At 53.4% G+C, this 26,273-nt stretch overlaps 4 protein-coding genes across 5 annotated transcripts; 3 read left to right on the forward strand and 1 right to left on the reverse strand.

The window, feature by feature from the left end:
* Positions 1-3,932: 3,932 nt before the first annotated feature.
* On the reverse strand, positions 3,933-5,437 carry LOC112892363. The gene is made up of 2 exons (XM_025959545.1): positions 4,430-5,437; positions 3,933-3,964 (listed from the first exon to the last, which is right to left on the reverse strand). Exons 1-2 carry the CDS (start codon positions 5,238-5,240, stop codon positions 3,933-3,935), a joined length of 843 nt encoding a protein of 280 aa, XP_025815330.1. The 5' UTR covers positions 5,241-5,437.
* A 2,466-nt stretch (positions 5,438-7,903) lies between these two features.
* Positions 7,904-11,286, forward strand: LOC112894479 (uncharacterized protein At2g39795, mitochondrial). 2 transcript variants are annotated; one of them, XM_025962206.1, is made up of 3 exons: positions 7,904-8,590; positions 10,384-10,559; positions 10,856-11,286. In XM_025962206.1, exons 1-2 carry the CDS (start codon positions 8,016-8,018, stop codon positions 10,550-10,552), a joined length of 744 nt encoding a protein of 247 aa, XP_025817991.1. In that variant the 5' UTR covers positions 7,904-8,015; the 3' UTR covers positions 10,553-10,559; positions 10,856-11,286. The 2 variants fall into 2 exon arrangements, with proteins under 2 accessions (XP_025817991.1, XP_025817990.1); XM_025962205.1 differs by having other exon boundaries at positions 7,912-8,590; positions 10,384-10,564.
* A 3,659-nt stretch (positions 11,287-14,945) lies between these two features.
* Positions 14,946-15,956, forward strand: LOC112894364 (protein LURP-one-related 5-like). Its single transcript, XM_025962047.1, has one exon. It carries the CDS (start codon positions 15,122-15,124, stop codon positions 15,800-15,802), a length of 681 nt encoding a protein of 226 aa, XP_025817832.1. The 5' UTR covers positions 14,946-15,121; the 3' UTR covers positions 15,803-15,956.
* Positions 15,957-21,623: 5,667 nt separating this feature from the next.
* Positions 21,624-23,789, forward strand: LOC112894306 (polyphenol oxidase I, chloroplastic-like). Its single transcript, XM_025961968.1, has 2 exons — positions 21,624-22,566; positions 22,715-23,789. The coding sequence occupies exons 1-2, from the start codon at positions 21,688-21,690 to the stop codon at positions 23,585-23,587; spliced, it is 1,752 nt and encodes a 583-aa protein (XP_025817753.1). The 5' UTR covers positions 21,624-21,687; the 3' UTR covers positions 23,588-23,789.
* The last annotated feature ends 2,484 nt before the right edge of the window (positions 23,790-26,273 follow it).

Consider the following 26,273-nt stretch of genomic DNA (forward strand, 5'->3'; position numbering starts at 1 on the left):
AGCACGGCGACGTACCTTGTCGACCTCGGCATCGGCACGCCGCCGCTCGCGCTCACGGCCATTCTCGACACGGGCGGAGACCTCATCTGGACGCAGTGCGATGCGCCCTGACGGCAATGGCGCCAGAACCAACGTTCGATCCACTCATCCGCTCCAGCGAGATAACCACCACACCTGCGCGCCGGAGCCGAGCGCGTCGTCGAGGAGGACTGCGGTCAAGCGGGGAAGGAGGAAAAGTCTCGGTACCTTGACTAGATCGTTGCCGCACATGTGAGATCCAACGGTGATAAGAGATCGAGGGTGGACGGTAAATGAAATACCGTCCATCCCCGTCCCCGGGCCGGGCCTGATCGCCGCCACTGCTACGAGCGCGTCGCCGTATACCGGACGGCGGCGTCGCGGAGGCCGGCGACATGGGCTTCTTCCCGCGCCACGACGCGTCGACCATCATCGACGGCTGCAACGACCTGCTGCTCTACTACGCGTCCCGGCCGGCGGCGTTCCACGTCGTGAACCCGACCACTTGGCGGCGGGCCGCGCTTCCTGCGCCGCGCGCGAGGGCGCTGCTCTCCGTGCTGTCGTTCGACCCCTGCGCCTCCCCGCGCTACAAGGTGCTCCGCTTCACGGGCTGGCTGCCCCGGGACGCGACCATCGAGGCGTTCGAGTTCGACTCCAAGCGCGGCGCGTGGCGTCCTGCGGCGGCACGCGCCTCAGGATCTGGGAGCTAGAGGACGCGGCGAGCGAGTGGGCACTTAAGCACGAGATCGGGAGCGGTTCTTATCTTGAGATCTGGACTAGTACAATTAAATGGGTTTTGGATCCATCAAATGACCCCCGAAGAGCACGATTGCGAGTCCCAAAACTCGAATGCCTCCAGCAAGGCGACGATCGGACCACTAGTCCAGGAAAGCACAACCACAGCCAGCCAGCGCCGCAAGCTGGATGCCGATGGTGACGAGCGCGCGACCTCCGGTCTGTGCAGCAGAACCTCAGTGCATGAGGAGCTCGCCGTCGACATTGCTGCGGCAGCTCACGGTGGAAGTCACGACGGCGCCGACGAGCCTCCCCGGCCGGTGCACCAGCATGGTGCACGGGGCCTGGAACGCACACCTGGCAGGTTTTGAGTTCGCGGTCGAGGCCGTGGCGGCGAAATTCTGGTCCACAATCCCGGCCAGGTGGCCAGCGGCAAGACACCTAGGGTGGACGGTAGATGAAATACCGTCCACCCCCTGGGCCTCTGTTGGCCGTTAGATCGTATATGTACGGTCACCTGGCGCCTTCGGATTTCGGAAGACAGCGAAGGCTCTTTCTTTCTTCCTCGCTCGGCTGTCGTTCTTCTCGAGATCTCGACAATGTGCGGAGCTCCGAGCCTCCGATCCGCCGCGCGTCGACCAACGAGCCAGAGTCCAGTGGCCGCAAGAGTCACTTCGGCGGTTGCGAGAGCTTCGTTGGCAGGTGGGATGCTTATCCCTTCGGACATGGGAGGTGGAACGGTGCGCTGGTGGCATGGTGCCATGGCCGGCGCGGTCCCAGCCTCCAGGCGTTCTGGGTTATGTGGCGTGTGTGTGCCTCCGGCGAGGGTGAGAGCCCTGACAAAGCGCAGGACCGCGACGTTTACTCTGACGCCAGGACTGCTGTGCTGCACAGGCCGGCCCTCTGCATACGGACAGCAGAAGCATAGGAGAAACGTCTCCATGGTCCAAGCAGCAGCCAAGGTCATGGCCTGAGGTCTGTGCAGCAGAACCTCAGTGCTTGAGGAGCTCGCGGTCGACGGCACCGACGAAGAGCAGCGCCGGCCTGTGCACCAGCACGGTGGAAGGGGCCTGGAACGCGCACGTGGCAAGTTTTGGGGTCACGGTTGAGGCCATGGCGCCGTGGTTCTATCTCATGATCCCAGCCAGGCGGCCAGCGGCGCGAGACGTCTCATCTCTTGGGGGACGGTAAAAGAGATACCGACCCCACCCCCTGCGCTGATATGTACGGTCAAAATCGCGCTCGACCGCTGTTCTCCTCCTCGAGGCCCGACTGTCACCTCCGCCATCAGGGCAGTGAACGCCGACGAGCAGCGGTGCCGCCTTTGACGCCCCGTAGACGGCGGCGAGGTTGATTCGGAATTCGGATGCCTCGGCAAGGCCTCTGGGCGCCTACGCAAGGACGGCGACGAGGCTGCCAGCGAGTGCGGGGGCGCAAGCGCAAGGCACGTATGGCTTTGCTGAATTCAACCGGCCAGCCCGAGATGCTGCACAACCTGTCGGCTTTGGTGCCAGTACGTGCACTAGTTTTCTGCTGCGACTGCTCAATTTCTACAGCCAGCCGACACCATATATGCATCAGATTCGAAGACATAATCACAAGCAGGCATGGAAACGTGATTTATAAACCTTTTTTTAAAAAGGAATACATTCAGCGTGAAAAAAATGATCTGAGATCTGAACCATCCATGGTTGGAGTGCAGTAATAGCATTATTAAAAAAAAAGGGGTACCTGATGGCCTTGCTCAGTCAGCTCTGACTTTTCTGCGCATGAGATAGCAGTTTCACTCTCTTGAGAGACGATGCAAAGGGATGTTACTGCATACAATTCTGCCACCTCAAGATACTGCTTGGCTGACATAACAGATGTAACAACAAAGCTATTTAAAAAGCTTTCTTGTCCTCCGTTCAAAACATACGACCTGTTCGTTTCCTACCTTTAAACTTTAGACCCATCGTATCAAAGAAAATCTTGCTATTTAGAAATATTAAATAAAATCTGTTTATAAAATTTTTTGCACAGCTGGGTGCTAATTCGCGAGACAAATTTAATGAGCCTAATTAATCCATAATTTGCCACAGCGATGCTACAGTAATCATCCGCTAATCATGGACTAATATACCTCATTAGATTCGTCTCGCGAATTAGCACTAGGGTTCTGCAATTAGTTTTGTAATTAGACTTTATTTAATACTTCTAAATGACAAGATTCTCTTTGACGTGACCCTTCTAAACTTTAGACCCCAGGAAACAAACACACCCATAAATTGTACTATTTGTATATCTCCATTTACCAAGGTACTAATACTTTGATCCGGCAAAGCAAAGAAAGCGCGCTTAAGGGCCTGTTTAGTTCATTTTGCAAAAACGCAAAATTTTACTGTTGCAAAGGAATCTTACCAATTTGAAGTACTAAATGAAGTCTATTTGCAAAACTTTTTGCATGGATGGGTTGTAAATCACGAGATGAATCTAATGATGCTAATTAATCCATGATTAAGCAATAATTAACGGATGGTTACTGTAGCATCACTGTTGCAAACATGGATTAAGTAGGCTCATTAGATTCGTCTCGCGATTTACAACCCATCCATGCAAAAAGTTTTGTAAATAGACTTCATTTAGTACTTCAAATCGGTAAGATTCCTTTGCAACAGTAAAATTTTACGTTTTTGCAAAATGAACTAAACAGGCCCTAAGCATTTAAGTTAAGTTGTCAGATTGAGTGACTCGGACCGGCTCCAGCCGTTGCCTGCTCCCCGAGCGGCGGCGCGCGGCCCTCGCGGTCCACCGAGTGGCCGCGTGCCCTCGCTCGCGGGACGGAGCGGCCGCCGCGCTCGGCCGCTTGCGCAACCGCCTCGAGTTCGAGTTCGTCCGGCGGCCGCTTGGAGTCTTCCTGCTTCCCGGTGCTTCCGCTACACGGGAGATGCCACCGTCGGCCTCGAGCAGTCGAGCTCCTCTTACACAGCCGTCGTGCCACACTGCTCTTGAGGATGGCGTGCTCGCGCACAAGCTCGCTGGAGCATGGAGCGGCGGGAGCGGGGTTCGGGAAGGTTTCAGGAAGTAGAAGACGGAGGTGCAAGAAGACGACCGGGTCCCACCAGTCATAGAGACAAAAGGGATGGGGCAATATGCACGGTGATAAGGCAGCGACACGGAGTTCTTTTCGCGTGCCGCCTCTAGGCTAGCAGCCTGATTTGGCAGGCCACGTCTGCAAAATTGGCAAATAATAGTTGTAGAGAAGTGGTAAATTTGTAGAAGTTAAAATAAGTGGCTTTCGAAAAGGTGCTAGCAGATAGTTAAGGGCCTGTTTGGATCCAATAGCAAAAGGGCAAATAGCAAAAAATTTGCTCTTTTTTTGCTATTTGGACCCAAACACCCCATGGCAAAATGGAAAGAGCAAAAATGGATAGCAAAACGCAAATAGCAAAAGGGCAACCAGCGCTCCGACCCCGCCGCCGGCGCCCCCGCCGCCCGGCCCCGCCTCCGCCCGCCGGCCGCCGCCCGCGCCTCCGCCCGCCGCCCGCCGCCCGCGCCTCCGCCCGCCGCCCGCGCCTCCGCGCCGCCGCCCCGCCCGCGCCGCCGCCCGCCGCCCGCCGCCCGCGCCTCCGCGCCGCCCGCGCCTCCGCGCCTCCGCCTCCGGCCGCCGCCCGCGCCTCCGCCTCCGCCCGCCGGTCGCCGCCCGCGCCTCCGCGCCTCCGCCCCGCCCGCGCCTCCGGCCTCCGCCCCGCCCGCGCCTCCGCGCCGCCCGCCCCGCCCGAGAAGAGCCTGGCGATGGCCCTGCGCGCGCGTGCGAGATGCGCGCGGTGCAGCGCCGGGGCGAGGAGGCAGGTCGCGGCGGTGAGCGCGGCGCGGTGCGCGGCCCGGAGCGAGGCGAGCGTGAAGGACGCGGCGTTGAGGACGTCGAGCGTCTTGACGGCGCGGTCGAGGAGGTCTGCGGCGAGGCGGTCGGCGGGCGGCCTGGCGAGCGCCGCGGCGACGGGGCCGACGGCGAGCACGGCGCGGAAGGCGGCGTCGGAGGAGAGGACGGCGTCGAGGAGCTTGGAGAGGAACGGGAGGGAGAGGGCCGGGGATGCGGGGGAGGAGGCGTGGGCGGAGAGCGCCTGGAGGCGGTCGGCGACGTGGGCCTGGAGGGCGTCGAGCGCGAGGAGCTCATCGTCCTGCGCGGGGTCGAAGGAGGCGACGGCGGTGGCGCTGCAGCGGAAGCTGAGCATGCCGAAGAAGCCCGTCCCGGAGGGCGGCGGCGGCTCGGCGGCGGCCATGGCCTTATCGGGCTCGGGTTCGGGCTGTGCAGGGCCTGGGCTTTGGGTTTTGTGGGAGGAGTGGTGGTCGCCGGAGAACAGAGGGGAGGGGAGCGAATGGTGGGAAGCCGCGGGGACGTTGCCGGTCTGCGACTCCTGGTTCTCTCCGCGGGCGATGGCTGTCGATCGGGCTGATGGAGTGATGCTGTTTGGATCCAACAAGCAAAAGAGCAAAATTTTTGCCATTTGGATCCAAACACCCCTAATAGCAAAATTTTTGCCACTTTTGGCAAATGGCAAAAAATTTGCTCTTTTGCTCTTTTGCTATATGGATCCAAACAGCACCTAAGGGCCTGTTTTGATCTGTTTGCAAAAACGTAAAAAAGCTGTAAACGCAAAGATGTCAAAGGAATCTTGCTAATTTGAAGTACTAAATGAAGTCTATTTACAAAACTTTTTGCATGGATGGGTTGTAAATTGCGAGACGAATCTAATGAGCCTACTTAATCCATGTTTTGCAACAGTAATGCTACAGTAACCATCCGCTAATTATTGCAAAACATGGATTAAGTAGGCTCATTAGATTCGTCTCGCGATTTACAACCCATCCATGCAAAAAGTTTTGTAAATAGATTTCATTTAGTACTTCAAATTAGCAAGATTTCTTTAGCATCTTTGCGTTTATAGTTTTTTTTTTTGCGTTTTTGCAAACAGGCCCTAAATAATATTCGAAGATGTGCCATTCGTAAAAATAGCAAATAGTTAAATACTGCTTCGCGAGGCTTCGGCTCAAGCTCCACGCGAAGCCCTGCCAAATGAGGTGCTTCGCGACGGCTCCACCGGAGCACCGGAGGACATCCTAAAATCGCCTGTTTGGTAGGAGGAGCCACAAAACGTACCTCCGCGTGTCTCCTCCGCCTTCTCCATCTCGCCTGCCACCTTTGCTCCCGAGAGTGGCGCAAACGTGGCTCCGAGCTGCTGGAGACCGGCGGCGGGAACCCGAGGTGGGGCGGGCGGCTGCAGAAGGCCGGGCTAGAGGTAGCAGGGAGACGGCCGGGAGGGAGCAGAGAGCAGGAGGCGGCCGGCGGCGCGCGCGGAGGCGTGCCGGAGACGGTCGCGCGGTGGCCGCCGGGAGTAGGGCGCGCGGAGGGCGCCGGGAGCCAGACGGCGGTGCACGAGGACGCGTGCGGGAGATGAAGGCGGAGCAGTAGCAGGAAGGAGCAAGAATAGAGGCATGTTGTGGAGCGTGGAGAACGGATAAAGCCAAAGGGTGAGCAACTGATAAGAAAGGGAAAATGAGGAGAAAAAAAGAAAGAAAGGAGAAAAAAGAAAAATAAAGGAAAATGAATATAAAATAGTTTTCCAAAACGGCTGCACAAACATATCAAATAGCTAAAATTATTAGTGCAAACATAGAATTCAGCTGCAAAAACACATCAAATAGCTAAGCATATTAGACAATTGACATCTTCAATCCATACATGAAAAACAGGATAAATCTGTTTTGCCAATATTTTTTAAAACAGCTGCAGCTTCATAAAAAGCCGCTCCGCCGGAGGAGCCGGGGCTGTTCTTAGAGGAGCTGTAACTCTAACAAATAGACCATAAAATTGAGTGACTGAACACATATTGAGAAAATCGTACTTTCATCATACTTTCTCATGACATTGGTGTGGCATACTACAGCTATAGTGCATGTTGTCTTGGTCCCGACGGGATTAATCTGATAGAATGCAGGACAAGAAGACAACCGATGCTGGATCCCCTATAGTCTTTGTGAAGAGCTGCGCCAGCAGCAGTGAAGGGATGGAACAGGCAACTTGAAAGACTACTCTTTTCACAATTGACAAGGTGTTTTATTATGGTGGAGGGTGACAGATAGTTCACTTGGCTTGAATAATTGGACATTGTTCAGATTCAGGAGATTATTCTCAGTGTGCCCTGCCAACGTGTAAATCTTTTTTTTAAAAAAAACTTCTCACAATGCTCTGTTGCCGATTCAGTAAGAGTTCCGGATGCACTGCAAAGGTGCTGTAGAAATTTGTGGAGCAAGGCAATAGGATGCTCTTTCTGGTGCACATTCTTTGCAACATGTAACCGCCCCTTTCTACTCTAGTCCAGCAGTCACCTTGGGAATTCTTTGCCTGATCTTTGATGGCACGAGTATGCCCGCATCTCTACTTCTGTGTTGACATTGCTGACGTTTTCAAGCCCGCTCGGTCAATAAATTTCTTTGGGCTGCGCCGAATCAACTAGTGAGTTAACTGATGCCTCTGATGTTGCTCTCTTGGCCTTCTCATTCAGGTTCGCGTCAGGCAGCTAAAATTTTCATCGTCTTCCTCCACCGCCGCAGCTCCTTCCCAAGCTAGTAGTTAGGCTGGCTGGTGTCCCGTCGCCATGAAGAGCGCGTGGCTGGGCATGGATGCAGGAGCACATGCTGAGTTGAGTCCCGGGCAAGAGCGCGCCGCGTGACTGAAGGGGCCAGTGGGGCGCCATCGACGTCCTCGCGGCTCTCGTCTCCGGCGTCGTCATCAAGAGCGGTGAAGACCAGAAGGAGCCGAATGGATTCTCCGCGCGGACCGGGGCGCCTGTCGGTGACTCGGTGTCGGATTCGGAACCTCATCTCGGCCAGGTTCCGACCACCGGCGGAGGAAGAATGGTAACGATTTGCAGAAAACCCCGCGATCCAATTTAGGAGAGTTTATGTAAAACTTGCACTCGGTATTTTTCACAAAACACCCTAATTCGGATCGCGACTATTAATCGCGATCCAAATTAGGGGGTTTTATATAAAACTGGTCACGCTATTTTTCAAAAACAACCCTGATTAGGATCGCAATCATTATTCGCGATCCAATATTTTGCAGAATACCCCCTAATTTGGGTTCAGTGTTTCTCAAATCAGTCTCTCTTTCTTTTTTCCTCTCCGAATGTGAAACCTGGAACACCTGTGATTGGTCGTTCCCCATTTTTTCCCCAAACCCCTAAACCCTCGCTGCTCCCCCCGCCTTGCTCACCAAGATGCTCCGCCGCGCCGGCCCCACCGCGGCCGCCCTCTGCCGCCGGGCGGCCTCCACCTCGGCCTCCCCCTCCTCAACCGCGGCGGCCACGGCGGCGGCCTCCTCCTCCGCCGTGAACTCCATCCTCCTCCGCTCGCTAAAGGAGCACTACCTCGAGGTCTCCAAGATGGCGCCGCCGCCCAAGACAAGCCCGCCCAAGCCCTTCACCATCGTCAAGGGCTCCCTGGACCAGGCATCGGGCCCCGTGCTGCGCCGCGAGTACGGCGACGCGGGGGAGGAGATCTCCATCTCCGTCGCGAGGCTCGCCAACATCCTGCCCCCCGACGCCGACGCCGACTCCGACTCCGACCCCGACGCCGCCGGCGGGGACGGCGGTATGAGCGCGTCCATAAGCCAGCTCTTACTCCACGTCGACATCTCCAAGCCCGGGGCAGGCAAGTCGCTGCAGTTCCTTTGCGGGCTGTACCCGGACGCCGTTGGGATCCATTCAGTCTGTCTCAGGTCGAAGGACGCCGAGTCGGGGGAGGGAAACATGGCTTCGATGGGTGGTGGAGAGTACAAGGGGCGCATCTTCCAGTGAGTTGTTCTCCCTAACGCATGAGAAATTCAGATATTTCGTTAATTCTTACGCTAGTTTGTGTACGATGTCTGGCCATTAGTTTTTGAGGAATTTGATTTACTGCTCGAGTAGGATTAATTAGGAGTTGCAATACAGGTGGTGAAAATTTAGACGGCAGAACAGGTTGTTTGTGGCAATCAGAATTGAGTTAAGAGTAATTTCTGCGATATCTAGCTATAAGCTATCAGTTTGTCTTTGAAGGCTTCAGCTCGAAGATGATAGTTTTAATCTTAAGATGGACCATCATCAATACTCCAGTGGACAATTCAGGTAGCCACTAGCCAGTGGCTTAGTCTGATTTTTTTTGGAAGTTTGAAATTGATAGGAAAGAACTATCCCCTGTCCAAATGTGGTCAAGTAAAACTTGTCAGTACTTGAAAAATATGATATGAGTTGTTAATTCTAGTATTGTTTCTCACTAAGTGTGAAAGAATTTAAGTTCAGCATGGGTATGTTCATTCTGCTTCTTGTCAATTCCACTTTTCAGTGACTACTTGCTAGGCCATGAATTGAGACAACTCCCAATCGCAAATGTTTCTAGTCAACTTTACTTGTCGGGTGAAACTAAAGAAAATAAATCCTTATGCTAAACGAAGTACCTGCAGCAAGTTGCAACTCTACAGATATTTTAGATATAATAACTAAGAACATTGTGTTTATGTAATAATGGCTGTTTGACTGCTTCCACTATTGCTCTAAATGTTATGTGATTGGTGAGGCACTTGGTGAAGTTATTGATGTCTTAAGGGAAATGGTAATGTTTTTAAGTGCACGTGCAGTGTCTTTATGCAATGTGCAAAATGTTGTGAAAAGCATATTGACTTTGCAGTTTGCATTGATTGATTATTAATTCTAAAGCAGTGGATTATGAGAAAGATTTAGAATATGGCACTCTTCACTGTCAACTCAATTTATTTTTTTGACTTTATGGCTCAGTGACATGTGAGGTTCAGGGGCTGCATGTGAATGTGAGACATTAAAACACAAATTCTGAATTGCAATTGGATTTGAGTGCCATATCCTGAATTCCCCCTTTGTAACCGGTAGTAGTTGACAATTCAGATAGAATATTTGAAACTTATGGAAGGATACTAATCTAACCTCTAAGAATAACTTGTATCCTAAAGGTGGTAAAAAGAGATATTTGGGTTGCATTACCTACAGGTTCTGCCCTAAGTAAATTCATTTTGGCCCTTTTGAATATAGAAGAATTTAAGGTGTACTAGCATGCCCTGGATCTGATGTTTCCTTCGTCACCAATTCCTTTTTTCAATCACTACTCACATCATGCAGCAAGGCACTCCAGCATTTCTGGGATATTTAAACAAAAATGAATCCTTTTGCAGTCTTGCCTCAAATAGCAACTTATGCTATGCATATTTAGTTGCCACAAACGAGAGCCTTGTGGTTGTGAATTGTGATTGCTCTGGTTAGTTGACTGAAATGTTAGTTGATGGGCCAATTGGTGAAGTTACTGATGCTATAAGGATTTGGGGCATATAAATGTGCCTCCTTAGAACCTTCTATGCAATGTGCAATGCATTAAAAAGCATCACAAGTAATATTGATGATCCAGTGTGTGATTCTTCTTTACCCTGTCCATCTAACTTTTGATTGACTAAATCTGGCTCTTGTGTTGGTGCTAAGTTTGGTCGATACAATACAAATACATGTCTGTCAACGAAGGATTAAGGAACTAACTGCATGAGTGTTAACATACTGTTTTGTACTCTTCTTTTTTAATGAACAGAGAGTTGGATGAGAAAGTTCGTGATGCACTTCATCATTACATCGAAGCCCGTGGGATAAATGAGAAGCTCTTCCCTTTTCTACAAGCTTGGCTTTATGTAAAGGACCACCGCAACCTCATACGCTGGTTCAAAAGTGTGGGCACATTCATCAGTGAGCCAAAGCCATAGTATTATAGTAAGGTACATTGCCATCTTATATTTATCTGTGCTGATTAATTTGTCCTTTCCATGTGGAACATCTCTGTTTATCTGTTATTCGGTGCCATGAATAAACTGTGCCCGCTTTAGAAGTACAACAAATGCGTATGTTGCTTAGCATAAAGTTATTCGAGTATGTTTGCAGGTTCCCAAAGCAAAACAAATAACAATGTTTTGCAGTCAATCTGCTATGGTGGTATTTTCACAGAACTGTACTTATCATCGGCACCAGATACAACTGTGGATGTCTGACTGCTGCCTTTTTCTTCTCAGATGCCAAGCACTCCATGTTGAAGATCATCTGAAATGCGGCTGCAAAAAGGTTTTTGCCAGGATGGAGAATAGTGCTAGGATAAAGTGAACCAAATGCATAATAGTAGTGCCAACGAGGAGTTTTTGCTTCTCTTTAGTTTTTGTTCCCTATGGGGATTAGAGGATGATGATGCCACTAGCATGCTTAACGTGTTGGGGTGGTGTGGTTGCATGAGTTGTCATTATTCCTTCGCTTTGCTGCCCAATCTTGCTGAGGTGGTTGTCGGATTCTCAATCATTCAAACTCCACACTTGGACCACTGGAACATATCGCCCTGCTAAGGCGCACGTGTGCAATGAGATATCCATTTTTTTGGGCGAGTATCGCGGTTGTAGCTTTACTGTGACAGGGAGTCGTATTCGTATGCAACGAGTTTGTTTTGTTGCTTGAAGGATTGACTCGTTTATGCAGCCACTAAAAATGTTGGATGACTTCATTTGAGCTTGTCGATTGCGACATACCAAAATATGCTGCTGTCCCATTCTTTACCATTATAACAAAAGCAAATGTAAACTGCTTTATGCTAGAAATGTTCATGAATTTGTGCTTTCATCAGAAATTTTGAACGTGGCTTCTCATCAGAAATGCGAACGAGAAATTGGCATTCTTCTGACATGGCGCCCCAACAGGCAACAGGCCGGCACTAGCAGGAAAGAACTAGTAGTAGCATGAGGGTTGAAATGAAGAAAGAAAATAAATGAAAGGACCGATTCGTCATTGGCACATGATTCTATTCTTTATTGTTGTAGTGTAATCTCCATCTGTATCTTTGTTCTCTCCACTCCACGGGCAACAGCTGACGAGAGGGTGTCGGTCAGCTGAAGCAGTGAAGCAGTTTGCACCCCAGCTACAGCACGCTTTATACAGTAACTGCGCTCGACCTCAATAATAGCACCACTTGCGCAGAATCATCTAGCAGCAGTAGTCGATGATCTGTCCTAATCTTCTCTTTTGACCTTCTGCGCTTTGCACTAGGGTGCTCGGCATCCGGGAGAGCTCGAATCGGACGTTCTGGAAGCTGCTTGCTGCAGCCAAGAACGCCAGTCCGCCAGAGCGTTCGCGGCGCAGGTCCTGTAGCCCCACGCCCCCTACTTTCTTTTCTCGCCGCCGTATCGTAGCCCCGACGCTCCTACGGCGACGGCGGGGTCACGAGTCACGAGGGTGGATTCCGGAGCACGGTGGCCGGCGGCGGGGCGGGGGCCCCAAGGATCCCGCACCTGCCTTCGTGTCCTCGCTCCGGCGGCGCGTCACGGCAGCGACGTGGCGCGCGGCCGAGCGGGGAAGCTCGATCGCGTCACCCCGAATCCAACCTAACCTGCCCGAAAGAGATAAACTCCGTGGAGTGGCGGAGCCCCGCGCTCGGGATATTTCCAAAACCGCACGCAGGGGCCGGCCCCCCGAGTCCGCAGCTGACGCGGGCGTGTGGTGGTTGACTGGCGTACGTGAACCGGCTGCTGATTCAGCCGTGCGGAATCGGATGGGATTTGGGGGGGGTCCTCGCGTGACGCTGGTGTCGCCGGAACGGGGAGCAGAGGTTTGGTGCACCGACCTCTGATTGATCGTTGTTTTTTTTCTGGACCCATGCTGTAATTCTTTTGGATTGTATTTTTACCTCAAGGCGATGAGCGCGACACCACGGCAGGAGCAAACTCACAGCGACGAGTCTTAGGCGTGTGAGATCAAGTGATCAACAGCTTTCCTTCCACCCACAACGACGTCTCGCCTGGGTCGGTGCCAGCGCCACGGTACAGTGAACCGAGACGTCAACTCCCCCGTGCTTGTTTTACGTCTACGAGGCGGAGGCCGGCGACCTCGAGCCACCCACCCGTCCACCCACACGCTTCTCCATGCCACCGGTAGTGAGTGCCGACCTGCTGCTGTCGAGGAAACATGCACGCAATCGCGGAGGAAACAATTCCGCCGGTGGCCGGCCGGCGACGCTTCTTCGTCGTGGTGAATCGGCTGCCGTCGTCGGCCCAGCCGCCCTGACGTAAGCTGCCGGCGCTCGGAGGCGGGCGGCCTCCGCACACGCCGCGGCGGGATGGCACGGCCCGTCAGGGAAGGGTCCTGCGTGGACTCCGCTCCGCATGGGCGCCTCCCGGCTCCCGCACGGCCGCACCCCCACCCCGCCTCGTACGGAGGACGTGGCGCCCGTGTCCAGGGCGGCAAGCGTCCATGCCACCGCGCCTCGCCGGATCTTGGCCATGCGTGCCGCGGGATATTTCCGGAGCTCCATGCTGGGGTCCTCGGCGCTTGGAAGCTTCTCTCCTCCGCTGACGCCGACGTGGTTGACCGGCGCCGGCTGCTGAGTCAGCGGCGGCGAAAAGGGGGTAACACGTCACCGGCACAGGCCGCACAGCGGACGGAGAGGTTGGTGACTGGGCAAGATGCGCACGGAAACGACTTCCTCAACTCGGCTTCACTATTCGTGCGCGGGGATCGAGCTACCGTTGCCACTGCCATTGCCAGTAGTTTCAGCGTCACCATGCGAGCTTGGAAATTTGATTCAGGAACGAATGCAACGGCAATTAGCTCCCCACTCTCCTGGAGTTACTGTCGAACTTCCAGAATACTGACCTCCTTCCTACTATTCCTTTTGTGAGTGTAGAAGAAACGCAATCCGATTGGCATCTCCAAACAGCTTTCTGATCAACTGTATCGATGCGCCATTAGCAATTTTTAAAGGGAAAAAACACCTGTTATAACCAATAATTGGGATTGCTATGTGCTCATAAACCTCAAATCCAGTGGAAACTGTGATGATGTTAGCACTGGCTGCACCAAGCAGAGCTCTGTCGTCGATATTTGCAATGCAGCCTGACAGTGGCTCGCCGGACACTGCGTTCACAAGATGGAAAAAGAGAAGCACTCAGAGCACCGTCTTTGCCGTGCAAGATCAATTATTGTTTTGATGGCAAACAAAGGAATGAATAGTTGAATACCAATTGAATTTTCCACGTGAGGACCCTGTCACTCAGATGTCAGATCGATCGTTAGGTGCCAGTGCAGTACCGCACTGCAGCGAAGCCGAAAGTCCGAAACGTGACCACGCGGCGCTGGCTCCGATCCACTCGTTCCCACGACGCGGCCTGGCCTGATCGCCCGCCCAAATCCGCCCAGCGTCACACGTTCGCATCGCCGGGCGACTCGCTGCGACCCGACAGGAACGAATCAGTCGGGGCCCCGATCGACCGACGAGGCGACGATGCTTCTGTCCTGTCCTGACGACGACGAAGCGCGGCACGCCGCACGCGCACCGGCGGCGCCATCCGCGGACCGCGGACAGACAGCGAGCCAGAGCGCGCGCGGCTGGGCTAGCCAGCTAGCTGTTGGAAGACAAAGCGTGGCACCGGGCGCGCTTGCCTCCCTGGGGAATAGCTTCCGGCTAGCTAGCTCGACGCTGCGCCGCGGCGGCGGGCCTCGGCGCACGCCACGCGCGACACGCCACGCCGTCGGGTGTGGCCTCCGCTCCGCGCCGCGCCGCGCCGCGCCTCCCACTCCCACCTCGAACGTCTCGCGCTCGTCCATGTGCGATGCTCGCATCACGTTGCCAGTGAGCTCGCTGCCTCGCTCGCCATGTTTGCGCGCGTGCCGCGCGCATGGACCAGCACCAGGCTGGTTGCTTAGCAGCTACCAGCATTCAATTCGTAATCTTAGTAATTTTCTTCTGTAAATCCGGGTCAACAACGCTAGGTTTATGCGATCGATACGCTCTAGTAGCTGTAAGAAATGATGATGATTCCCGATTCTTAACCCACCAGGCTTTTTCAGAGACTTCTTAACAATCCACTATTAATCGGAATCAATTCTTTGATACGTACAGTCAATCTGCTGATGACACGATCTGCTGGACTAAACACTGCCCGTTGTTAGTTCACCTTCGCCTCTCTTTTTTCCGAACAACAGTTCACCTTCGCCTGTAGACCGAGTCCAGGCGTCTCTAAAAGGGCATGGCGTTGCGACATCAACACGCTGATCTCGGTGTGCTTCTCTCGCTGGCTGGCTGGCTTTGAAATCTCCACCGACCGCGCCCGTCATCCCTCGCTTCACCCCTACTTAAAATCTCCGAGCAGGCTCCGCTTCGGCACGCAGAGACCCGAGAGCGGCAGCGGCAGCATACTCGACTCGAGCCGCCGGAGCAAGCAAGCAAACACGCACGCGCGCGCGGCTTTAGTCTAGTTTGAGCTCGATCAGGCGCGCGCGCAGGGAGGCAGGCGGCAGCGGCGATGGCGATCGTGGGCGCTGAGTACTGCGACCCGGAGGAGCGCGTCCTGACGGTGCGCAAGACCTCGCACTTCTCCCCCGGCGACGGTTTCGCGGCCTACGACCACCGCACGGGCCGGCTGGCCTTCCGCGCCGACACCTACGGCCGGGGCCACGGCGGGGGCGCGGCGTCGGCGGGAGAGCTCGCGCTGCTGGGCCCGGCCGGGGAGCCGCTCCTCACCGTGCGCCGCCGACGCCCGTCCCTGCACCAGCGCTGGGAGGGCTTCCTGGGCGCCCGCGCCGGCGGCCAGAAGCCGCTCTTCTCGGCCCGCCGGTCCTCCATCCTCGGCGGCGCCGCGGCCGGCGCCGTCGTCGAGCTCCTCCCGCCGCCCTCCTCCTCGCCGCCGCCGGGCGCCGCCCCCGAGCTGCTCCGTGTCGACGGGTCCTTCGCGCGGCGGTGCTGCCGCGTGGTGGCGGCGCCGAGGGCCGTGGGGGAGAAGGCGAAGCTGGTGGCGGAGATCAGGAGGAAGGTGGACGAGGGGACGCGCGTCGTCATGGGCCGGGACGTGTTCGTGCTCAAGGTGAGCCCCGGCTTCGACGCCGCGTTCGCCATGGGGATCGTGCTCGTGCTCGACCAGATCGCCGGCGAGGATCCCGGGGCCGACGACGCCGGAGCGGACGCCCTGGACGCCAAGATCTGGTGACCGGTTTTTTAGGCCGCGTCCTGGTTTAGCTGTGTATAGACGACCTCGCGGTCGATCTTGTTTTCTTCTCCTTTTTCCTGCGCGCGTGCTCGTGTGTGCGCTTGGCTCCGGAGAAATGGCAGAGCAGAGTACGTGCTCGATTTCAACTTTTGGATGATTTCTTCTCCAATTAGCTGCGGTAAATTACCATCACTGTTAGATAAAATCATGCAGCGATGTTTCGATCTTGTTTGTGATCGATCAGTTCTCCTGCTGGTGTTCGACGTTTCTCCCCGTGCGCCCATTAATCCAATAATTGGGCATTCCTCTTCTGCGCCACTGGCTTTGGTGATCCACCTCAACTGCCGATCTGTTCAAAACACAAGAATCCTGGAGCTAGTCATCAAGCAGGGCGGGGCGGAGGCGTCGTGCCGCGCGGGAGTGAAGTGAAGCCGTCGATCAGCCTCAGGAGCCAGCAGGGCCCTCCTCAGCGCAAGTTGCAAGCGGAGGACGCGTTCTCTGTGGCAGGGCTCGCTCGCTTGGCAGGTCCACTGGTCTACTCTCCTACCCCGCCTCCACAGAACAGCGCGACGATGCTGATTGTTTGCTGCAGACGCGACGTCTCCTTCGTTTCCGTGGAACACGTTGCATGCATTGTTGGGATGTAGAGATGCGTACGTACTACCAATGCGTTGACGAAGTACTGAAGTAGGCGTTGGACCGCTGGTTGATACGAACAAACATCAGAGACAGCGAGCGTGGCAGACTGTGCGGTGCTGACTAGACCGGGCCGGGCCGGGCCGGGCCGGGCCTGGCCAGCTGGAGGAACAAAGGAATCTTGGCGTGAGAATTGAAAAACTGGCGAGGGCGGATCAGATTGCGATGCCGCCGGCAGGGATATCTGCGCTGCGGGCTGCCAGTTACGAGTGCTGGTATCCTACTACGAACACATGCGCTCCCGCTGCAGCTCTCACGTCAGACGCCCGGGCTCGCAGCACCACTTGCATGCATGCTACTATTCTCTGCAGATCCTGATCGCTAGTTTACTTTCTTATTAAAAGAACACGCCATCAGAGCCGTCCACAAATTGCACGTGCGCTTTGCGAATTTAATACAGCTAAGCTATCTGAACATATCATACGTAATATATAATGCTCCCAAGCAGGGAGATACGGCGATCTCCTTTGCTGAACCAGCGCACGAAATTAATGCGATATTATATACGCGCTGCGCCTAGCTCTCCCACAACTTTTCGAGGGGCTAATCAGCATAAAGACCCCACAAGCTAATGCCACAAGCACGCTGCGGGCGGACCTACCAATTCCACCAGCTGCAGCTGCACAATTATTGGGACGGCACGCAGCGTGTGCCGTTGCTTTCCAGCTTGACCGGTCGCCGGCCGGCGCGCAGGAAGGGAGACGGGCGATCGGTGAGCCTGCTGCCGGCCTTGCCCACCACCCAGCCGCCCCCAGCCCTATCCATCGCGCTCGTGGTCTCTCCAGCAAAAGGGACCGCGCGGGGCGGCCGTTCGTTCGCTCGGCGTCGTCCGAAGCCGACGTGACGTGCAGGGCGGGGGGTTGGCTGGCACCGAACGGCGCGGCCCCCCGCACTAAGGCTTCGTTCGGCAGCGGCCAGATCAGATTTCGATCCTGGCCAGAACACTCCGGTTTTCAATACAGGCTGCTCGGTTCCACCCGGAACGGCCTCCGAAAACGGCCCGTTCTGACAAAACCGAACGACGCCTAAGGCGGCGTCGAGACGGGGCACGCGCGCACCTAATGCTGCTACACGGTCGGATTCGATCGGAAACGGTGTGTGTGCCGCCCAATGAAACAGCGACAGAAAATGATGCCACGAACTCCCGTACATGAGAGACGCGGTTCGCCGGTGACAATTTCTTCCCACGACCATCCAACGGCTGCAATTAAAGGAAGTTGTTAGTTGGTGCCCAATGCCCATCCTGTGAACAGTGAACGTGTTCTTGTAGCCGTGATATGATGGATGGCTAGTTGTGTGTGTGAGAGAGAGAGAGAGAGAGATCTAGAGAGAGAGAGAGCTAGAGAGAGAGTTGTGATATGCCTGAAAGTAGTAATAAACGCTTTGCAACATGCGCATGCAGAACATATGCCTGAAACAAATATATATAGTACTGTCTGTGTAGAGTGCCCGGCCAGTAGTGCTGTAGTCCACCGAAAAAGGGGCTGGGAATTCTTCTCCGCGCGGGCCTCTCCTTGGTCTCGGCTCCTTTTAAAGCTTTTCATCTTTTGCTGAACGAAAGAAGGAGAGAAAGAAAAGAAATACTACAAGAAGCACTGGAAAGCTAGGGAGCTGGGCAGATGCTATGCTGGTCTTGGTTGTCCCATCGGTTGTAGCAGTTGTTGGTGCACCGTGTGTACCTACCTCACGTTCTGCTTGCCGCTTGCATTGGTGGACACACTTTGGGGAGAACATGTCCGTGTTACCGTGCTATTAAACACGGTAGCATGGTACCCAATTAATGCATGAAATATTCATCTAAAAAATATGAATAGGTAGCGCGTGCAAACATCCATCATCATGGTTGAACAAACACTTGTGCAAGAAGAATCAAAAGGAGAAATCAACACAGTTGCACTACACATGCATATTTTTACATAAATTGATTTTGGTGCTACCATGTTTGGCAGTATGGTAGCACCATAACCATGAGCCGTGGTAGCATTGGATATGTTCTCATGCACGGGAGGCTCACTCAAAGGAGAAAGGAACTACAGTACCTTCCACATGAATAGGAAAATGGATTCCATCTCAACGCTAGGAAACTAGTGCAGTGTTTGAGCGCCTCGGCGGCTAAGTGTGTATGTAGTGTGTACAGCTTCACTTGTCTAAGTATGATCTCGGCTGGGTGTTTTACAAATTACAAATGATGCTGCTTTTGGACTTTTGGTTCTCTTCTCCCTGGATCTTATGCTTAGGCAAAAGTTACTAACTCGATGGGCCGTGTGGCCTTGGCTCCTTTTTCAAGCTTTCACCTTTTTGCCGATGAGAAAAGTAAAATAGAAGGCCCACCTTGCGGATGAGAAAAGTAAGCCCAGTTTGGGCCCAAGAAGTGTAGACCTTAAAAGTCCAGTTAACGGAGTGTTCGGCGGCGGAGTTATCCAAAAAAATGTAAAAAAACATGGTATGCCGTGATTTAAGTTAGACATGATCAGACATACTTACGTCTCTATGCAACATGCGTCTTTTACTGTATAGATATTGTGCTTTTGTCAAATGGTCTAAGGGCAAACGTAGTGTATTAGGTAACAAGGAAGGAACAGGCCTAGACAGTAGATATTTGTGAGGCTGGACACATGATGAATAGAAAAATGTTTGAACGCGCCAGCAACAATTGGTCTTGTGTTGGAGACAGAAAAATGCAGGAGTGGAAAAGATTAATCATTTTCTATTCTTACTACCAGACCACAAGCTTACGATCCGGTAGTTGTTGCTATCTGCTTTCACAATGCTTACTATCTGATCATAGAGCTGCATTTATTACCTATTGCATGCTTTTTTACCCCATTGCGGATGCCCTAACAGTAGCATGTATGTTTACTTTTGATCTATCGTCTCACAAGTTCCGTGTGTCATAGACAGATAGATTCAACCGTACAGTGAATGAAAAGTTGGTGTGTCAAGGCTCACGCATGCTTCCGAGAATCCGAGTCCCTACCTCTCTACGCTTTCCAAAACGAGCCTTTATTTTCTTGTTATTGATTTCGAATACTTCCTCTATTTTAGCTATTTTTAGTTTTTTAAATCAAACCTTTTGAACTTTAACTATAGATAGTACAAGAGTTGTAAGGTTGACAATATAAAAATAATATTAATTGATTTAAAATAAAACCAACTATCATAAGATAGCATGTAACCTCTTTTCTATTTAAAATTATTCTTTTAGAATATTATTGGTTAAAGATGAGAATGTTTAATTTTGACCAAGTCTAAAAAATTGCTATATTTTAGAACGGAGGCAATATATATATATATAAAACAATATGCCGTGATTAAAGCGAGGCGTGCATGTCTTGCCGGCATTTCCTTTCTTGTATACTTACTCGAAATTTAGTCAAATGGTCTAACAATAGCATGCTTACTTTTGATGTATCGTACGTCATTGATAAAGGCTTTACAAGTCTAATGTCTTACATGTAACTACAATTAAGAGCGAAGCTAGTACCTGTGCTGGGCGTGCTGCAGCACGGGCTCAGCCCAGGTACTTCCTTTACATCATATAGTATTTAGATCAAAAATAATCCGACCCATTTTTATCGACCTAACATTTGCCCTTTTATTTTAGTCGGAGCTGCATGGTCATTCTGGCTCCACCCTGACTACAATGGAATAACCAGTCATTGTGCCATGGGGAGCTCATACATGCCTCCGTACCTCTCTACACTACTTTCCAATATGAGGCTTTATTTTCCTGTTATTGTTTTCAAATATATGTAAAAAGATACATTTCCCTTGCTGTATAGTGTATAGTAGCTCGAAATTTGTCAAACGGTCTAATAGTAGCATGCTTACTTTTAATGGATCGTCATTGATAATGGCGTTACGAGTGTCGTGTGTCACGGATGGTGTGTCAAGTCATTGCGTCATGCATGCATGCTTAATCTCTCTACAGTTTCCAACACGAGGGCCCCACTTCCCAAATAAGCGCGCACATTGCTCTGCTCAATTTTCAGATGGATCTATCTATCTCGTCGCCCGTCGCGCTCCATCTTGATCAAACCCAGGGGTAGCCGCAGCCATGCAATGGCGACCAGGCGTCACGAAAAGTTCCCTGTTCTCAAAAAGAAAGGAAAAAAAATGGTGCTCCCATGATCTCCCGTCCTCTAGTCTTCCTTCGGTTTATGTTCCCTTCATCGCTTCATCGAGTGGGAGCGCGCGTGATGACACGGTTCAGGTTCATTTTCAATTTTCAGATTGATCAATATATATAGTCTCTCAAATTTTATTTTTATCAAACTCATTCTTATGCTGATATTATACACCATAATAATATAAGATTTATGCAAAAAAATTTCTTTACTCTTAGCCCATTCCCTTCTAAATTCATTTAAGAGCTGAACATTACAAGTGTTTAATTTAGAACATGGAATTTTATTTACCCATGCATCGTATTATATTGCGGACGCATGTAAAGTAAAATTACTACTCATTGCATAACTACGTACCACCATATAAAATGTTGCGGAAAGTTGAGCAAAATAGTGACACAAAACAATGGAAGTTGAGGAGAGGGAAAAACTAGGGGTAAATTTTTTTTTTATTTATCATATGTTATTATAGAGTGTAATATCAGTATAAGGACAAGTTTGACAAAATAAAATAAAAGTTGAGAGTCAATTTAAAAATTAAGGGACGAATTTGATCTTTTAAATAATAATGAGGAGTCAAAATATCTATTTTACCCATGCTAATAATAGCTGGGGTTGCCCGGAGCACGCCCTGCATGTTCCCACCGAGAGAGGTTGGGGGCATGCATGCAGTGATGCAGGTGCAGTGCAGCAGGGCCCCAGGCCGACGCAGCACGCTGACAAGATGTCCTTTTTGGTTTCGTGAAAAGCGTTGGCAACCGAACAGGCCACACTGGCCACCATGTACAAACGTATTCTGCAGTTGCAGCACCAAAACCACGTGGCACGTAGATAGGAGCAGCCAAATGTCGATCGGGATTGGCCGTCGATCGAGAAATGTTGTTCGCAGCCACAGATTCATGTGCCATGTCAGGACGGACGATCGAGCTTGTGGTAGCTAGCCTCCCCATACGCATGGAGTGAGTACACGGTGTGATAAATCCCTGGGCTTAAGCAGCGTCTCTCCCTGCCCACACGACCATTGCTACAAGCGCAACGAGCTTGAGCTAGAGCGGAGACGCCATGGCGGCCGGTGGTGGCAGTAGCCGTGCCCTGCTCGCGCTCCGCGTCCTCCTCCTCTGCGCCCTCGCCGCCGCCGCGGCTACCATTCTGGTCCCTCTCGCCACGAGCCCGTGCGCACGCTCGCTGTCGAGGAGCATCCTCGCGGCCACGGGCCTAGACCCGTACCTCCTCTTCTGCGCCGGCGGCGACGCCTCCGGTGGGGCTCCATTGCTGTCCCAGGGCGGCGGCGCCAACGGGACCGGCAGGGGCGCCGCGCGAGCCGTCGTGACCGACCAGCGGTGCGTCAGGGGCAAATTTCCGCCGGACGCGCTCCCGCCCCTGCAGTGCTGCCCGCCGGCGTCCGCGTCGGAGCCCGTCAACTTCACGCTCCCGGACCCCGCGGAGCCGCTCCGGACGCGGCGGCCGGTGCACGCCGTCGGCGCGGAGTACATGGCCAAGTACGCGCGCGCGGTGGCGCTGATGAAGGCGCTGCCCCGGTCGGACCCGCGCAGCTTCTACCAGCAGGCCAACGTCCACTGCGCCTACTGCACCGGCTCGCACCGGCAGGCGGGGCGCCCAGACCTGGGCGTGCAGATCCACTTCTCGTGGCTCTTCTTCCCCTTCCACCGCGCCTACCTCTACTTCTTCGAGCGCATCGCGGCCAAGCTGCTGGGGGAGCCCGGCTTCGCGCTGCCCGTCTGGACATGGGACGTCCCCGAGGGGATGGGGATCCCCGAGGTGTTCGCCGACGAGGCGTCGCCGCTGTACGACCCGATACGGGAGCCCAGCCACGCGCCGCCCAAGGTCGCGGACCTCGACTACATCCTTGGAGGGGGAGGGGAGAAGAACTTGACCGACGAGCAGCAGATCCTGCACAACTTCCGGGTCATGTATAAACAGGTGCAGTCCTCTGTCCTCTACTTTTTTGTTTATTTTTCTTTCAAAAAAAAAGTTGTCTGCTTTCAGTTTCGGTGAAGTTGGTCGCCTGACAAAGTGACAATACAAATGCAAGCCAAGTGATCAAGTCCTTTTTTATTGAAACTACCAGATGATCAGCGGCGCGACGTTGCCCTCCCTCTTCCTCGGGCAGCCCTACCGCGCCGGCGACCCGGAGATGCCAGGTGCGGGCACGGTGGAGTGGATCCCGCACAACACGATGCACCTCTGGACCGGCGACAACTCGCGCCCCAACGCCGAGAACATGGGCGTCTACTACTCCGCCGGCCGCGACCCCATCTTCTACCCGCACCACGCCAACATCGACCGCCTCTGGGAGTCCTGGCGCGGCATCGTCGGCGGCCGGCGCCGCGCGGACTTTGCCGACCCGGACTGGCTCGACTCGTCCTTCCTCCTCTACGACGAGGAGGCCCGCCTCGTGCGCATCACCGTCCGCGACGTGCTCGACATCGGCAAGCTCCGCTACGCGTACGCCGGCGCCGGCCTCCCGTGGCTCAACGCGCGGCCGCCCGTCACCCCCGGCGTGAACCCCAGGGGCGGCCGGCTAGCGTCCGTCAGCTTCCCGGTGTCCCTCGACGCGGCGGTGACCGCGGAGGTGAGGCGGCCGCCGCCGGGCGCGCGGCGGCGCCGGAGCCTGCAGGAGGAGCAGGCTCGGGAGGAGGAGGTGCTGATGGTCGAGGGCATCGAGGCGGACGCCGCGGACTTCGTCAGGTTCGACGTGTACGTGAACGCGAGGGAGTACCGCAAGGTCCCGCCGGGAGGGAGGGAGATGGCCGGCACCTTCGCGACCCTGAAGCACCCCGGCAAGGAGGGAACTGTGGTGCGGACCAGCATGACGGTGGCGCTGGGCGAGCTGCTGGAAGACCTCGGAGCCGAAGGGGACGACAGTGTGACGGTGACGCTGGTGCCGGTGAGAGGAAAGGTCAGGATCGGAGGCCTGAAGATCGTGTACATGGCGGAGTGATTAGACTCCTACGGGTAGCGGGAGCACTGAGTCAGCAGGCACGGTGCATGATACCAATAAGCTGCCGGATTTTTGAGGAAGAAGCTGGCTGGCCTGCGCATTTTTGCATGGCTAGTTTAGAGTTTATAGACGTTAATATACCAATAATCATTGAGTCGTGACGGATAATGAAAATGCTATATAATATAAATGTATTTATTTAGGCAGATAATAAGAGTGTAATATAAAAAACACGTAATGACATGGGAGTGGACATCTCGTGTCGTGCTGCTCAAGATCATCCACGATCTATCGGATATGTGTTACAAATGCCATTGACCTTATCACACAAAGTATTTTATTTTAATTTAGTACTCTAGTCATTTTAATTTTTCTAAATTTATAGATTTTATTATATAGATGCATAACACAGACTATGTATAAAAAAACTCAAAACGACTAATAATTTGAGAGCAAGGAGTACACCACGACCTCTAGCTCTAGAACGGTTACGAGAATACACCACGCCCTAGAGTTTGAAAATTTGAGGGGTAACTGGCATTAACGATACTGTTAGGTTCATACAGCGTCCTCCATTATTCATTCAACCTCATGATCAACGAGGCAGCGCGAAGCAACCTGCCTGTGTTCGGTCCTTCATTTGATGCCGAGCAGTGGGCCCAAGGTCCAGAGACGCCGAGCATTGAACCCCCAAAGCCCACACTGCGCTGGCGCGCTGCACCTGCACCTGCACGCATTGCACACTGACAGTCATTGGAAGTCAGAAATCAACAGTGGATCTGCTATTATAGCGACCCCCAAATGATTGAGAGAAAATAGGAAGGAGAAGAGTGCAACACATGAGCTGTGGATCCCTCGAGTCCTCGACAACATAGGAAGAATGGAATATGAACACAAGATGGCGACGTGGAGAAATTAATAGGACGATGACGGAGCGAAGCTGTCACGATCGATGTCCATTTTAACCTGAGTTCGTGCAAATTTCTTTTTACGAAACCCAGTACAGTGTGTTTGTGAGATGGTGCAACTTGACAGTGGAGAGCAAAACTTCCTGTGGTCTCAAAAAAGGAAAAATCATGGGGTTTGAGCAGAGAGGAAGAGTGAGGTCGTGCCACGTAACCATCCTGATTATGGATTTCTGATTTTTGTTTCAGAGCCATTCGCTGCCTCGTGCATTTGTACTGTCCTGATGAACTGACACGGGCGCAGCACGCAGCTCAACCAGTAACGATGCACGGCTCGCCAGGCGGGTTTGGATCCCGAACTTTTCACCGGCCTTCACATGAGTCGACCTTTTTCCTGAGATCGTCCCGGGCACACAGCAAGTAATTAACACGTACACACGTGGATGGGGTGGGTTCAGCGTGCATGCGTGTGCTATATGCGAGGTCGAGTCCCCCATCCGTATGCTTCGGACGGGGTGTGTTGAGCTGACGATGGAACAGCGCGTATGGAATCTGTACCATGCATACTCGAACAGGTGCGTGCGCAAAACGACGCGGCACACGTGGACCAACAGGGCGCCCGCACAGCTTTGCACGTCTTTTGAAAACCTTTTCGAGTGGTGGGAGCCTCTCTGCGTCGTCGGCTCGTCGCGCATCGCCTTGTCTGACTCTGAACCGGCGGGGCCCGGGCGGCCACGGAGAGGAACGCGAGTAGGCGGCGACCCATCGACCGGCAGATCTCCGCGAGGCTCCGACGCGGCGGGAGGGCCGGCACCGGGGACGGGACCCGGCCCTGCCGCCCGGGAGCGAGGCGCGGCGCACGCATGGATCTCGTGTTGCAGGGTGACGATGGCTAGCTGGCCGGGTATACGATTACGAAGCCAGGCCGGCCGGCGTAGCTCTCTGCGCTCCCTCTGTCCAGACTCTAGATACGCCAGTGCGTGTAACACGAGAGGATGCTCGTCTCAGCGGGCTCGCGTGCAGCACGTGGGGTGTGGCGGCCCCGACCGGTCCAGAGTTAATTGACGGGCGTAGCACGTTTGCCAGGGCCGGTGTCGAGCTCGCCGCGACCACAGCTGGTGCGTCCACGTGAAGTACGCCAGGGCCCCGGTGCGACAGCTGATGAACCTGGGCCTAAAGTGGGGGAGCCACAGCCCACACCCCACAGGACACCGGTCCTCTGTGTCTGACTGCTTGCTGCTGTCCTCTACTCCGTACGTTCCATCAGCGTCGCCATCTGTGCAGCCCTTTTGGAATTATAGGATCCTGTGGAGCACATCCCTCTCAAAATACAGAATTAATTGAAGTTGCACGGAAGTATTAATTTGTTTTTTATTTTTCTTGCACACGTTCTTTTCAACCTCAAACTAAGAAAGACCGTACTCTGTTGGTTCCAAATTATAGATTATTTTAGTAAATATAGAGATAAATATTATATCTAGATATATAGTAAATATTATATATCTAAAATTGCTAAAATAATCTATAATTTGAAATAGAGGAAGTAATGCTAGAACCCCCTCTCAAATAAAATTTTCGTACACGGCTTACACCGTTACACGCAACCATGTATGGTTGTACTGTAGCATCGCGGCTAGGACGTGTTCCACGAACGAGAAGCGACCAAAACTCCGCAGGCCCCGTAGTACGGGCCACGAGGGAGCCCAGAACATGCCCCCTCGTTCGTTGTCACGTGTTTTCTGGAAGGTCATTAATTTGGCCATGATCACAGCCCTGCTCCG

The sequence above is a fragment of the Panicum hallii genome, chromosome 5 (assembly GCF_002211085.1).
Source record: "Panicum hallii strain FIL2 chromosome 5, PHallii_v3.1, whole genome shotgun sequence".
Classification (NCBI taxonomy): domain Eukaryota; kingdom Viridiplantae; phylum Streptophyta; class Magnoliopsida; order Poales; family Poaceae; genus Panicum; species Panicum hallii.

Coding starts and splice junctions, on each gene's coding strand:
- LOC112892363 (XM_025959545.1), bottom strand. CDS start 5,240: ATGGCAAAAATTTTGCTCTTTTGCTTGTTGGATCCAAACAGCATCACT. Junction 3,965..4,429: donor GCGCGGAGGCGCGGGCGGCG/ACCGGCGGGCGG, acceptor CCAATTTTGCAG/ACGTGGCCTGCCAAATCAGG.
- LOC112894479 (XM_025962206.1), top strand. CDS start 8,016: ATGCTCCGCCGCGCCGGCCCCACCGCGGCCGCCCTCTGCCGCCGGGCG. Junction 8,591..10,383: donor TACAAGGGGCGCATCTTCCA/GTGAGTTGTTCT, acceptor TTTAATGAACAG/AGAGTTGGATGAGAAAGTTC.
- LOC112894364 (XM_025962047.1), top strand. CDS start 15,122: ATGGCGATCGTGGGCGCTGAGTACTGCGACCCGGAGGAGCGCGTCCTG.
- LOC112894306 (XM_025961968.1), top strand. CDS start 21,688: ATGGCGGCCGGTGGTGGCAGTAGCCGTGCCCTGCTCGCGCTCCGCGTC. Junction 22,567..22,714: donor TCCGGGTCATGTATAAACAG/GTGCAGTCCTCT, acceptor TGAAACTACCAG/ATGATCAGCGGCGCGACGTT.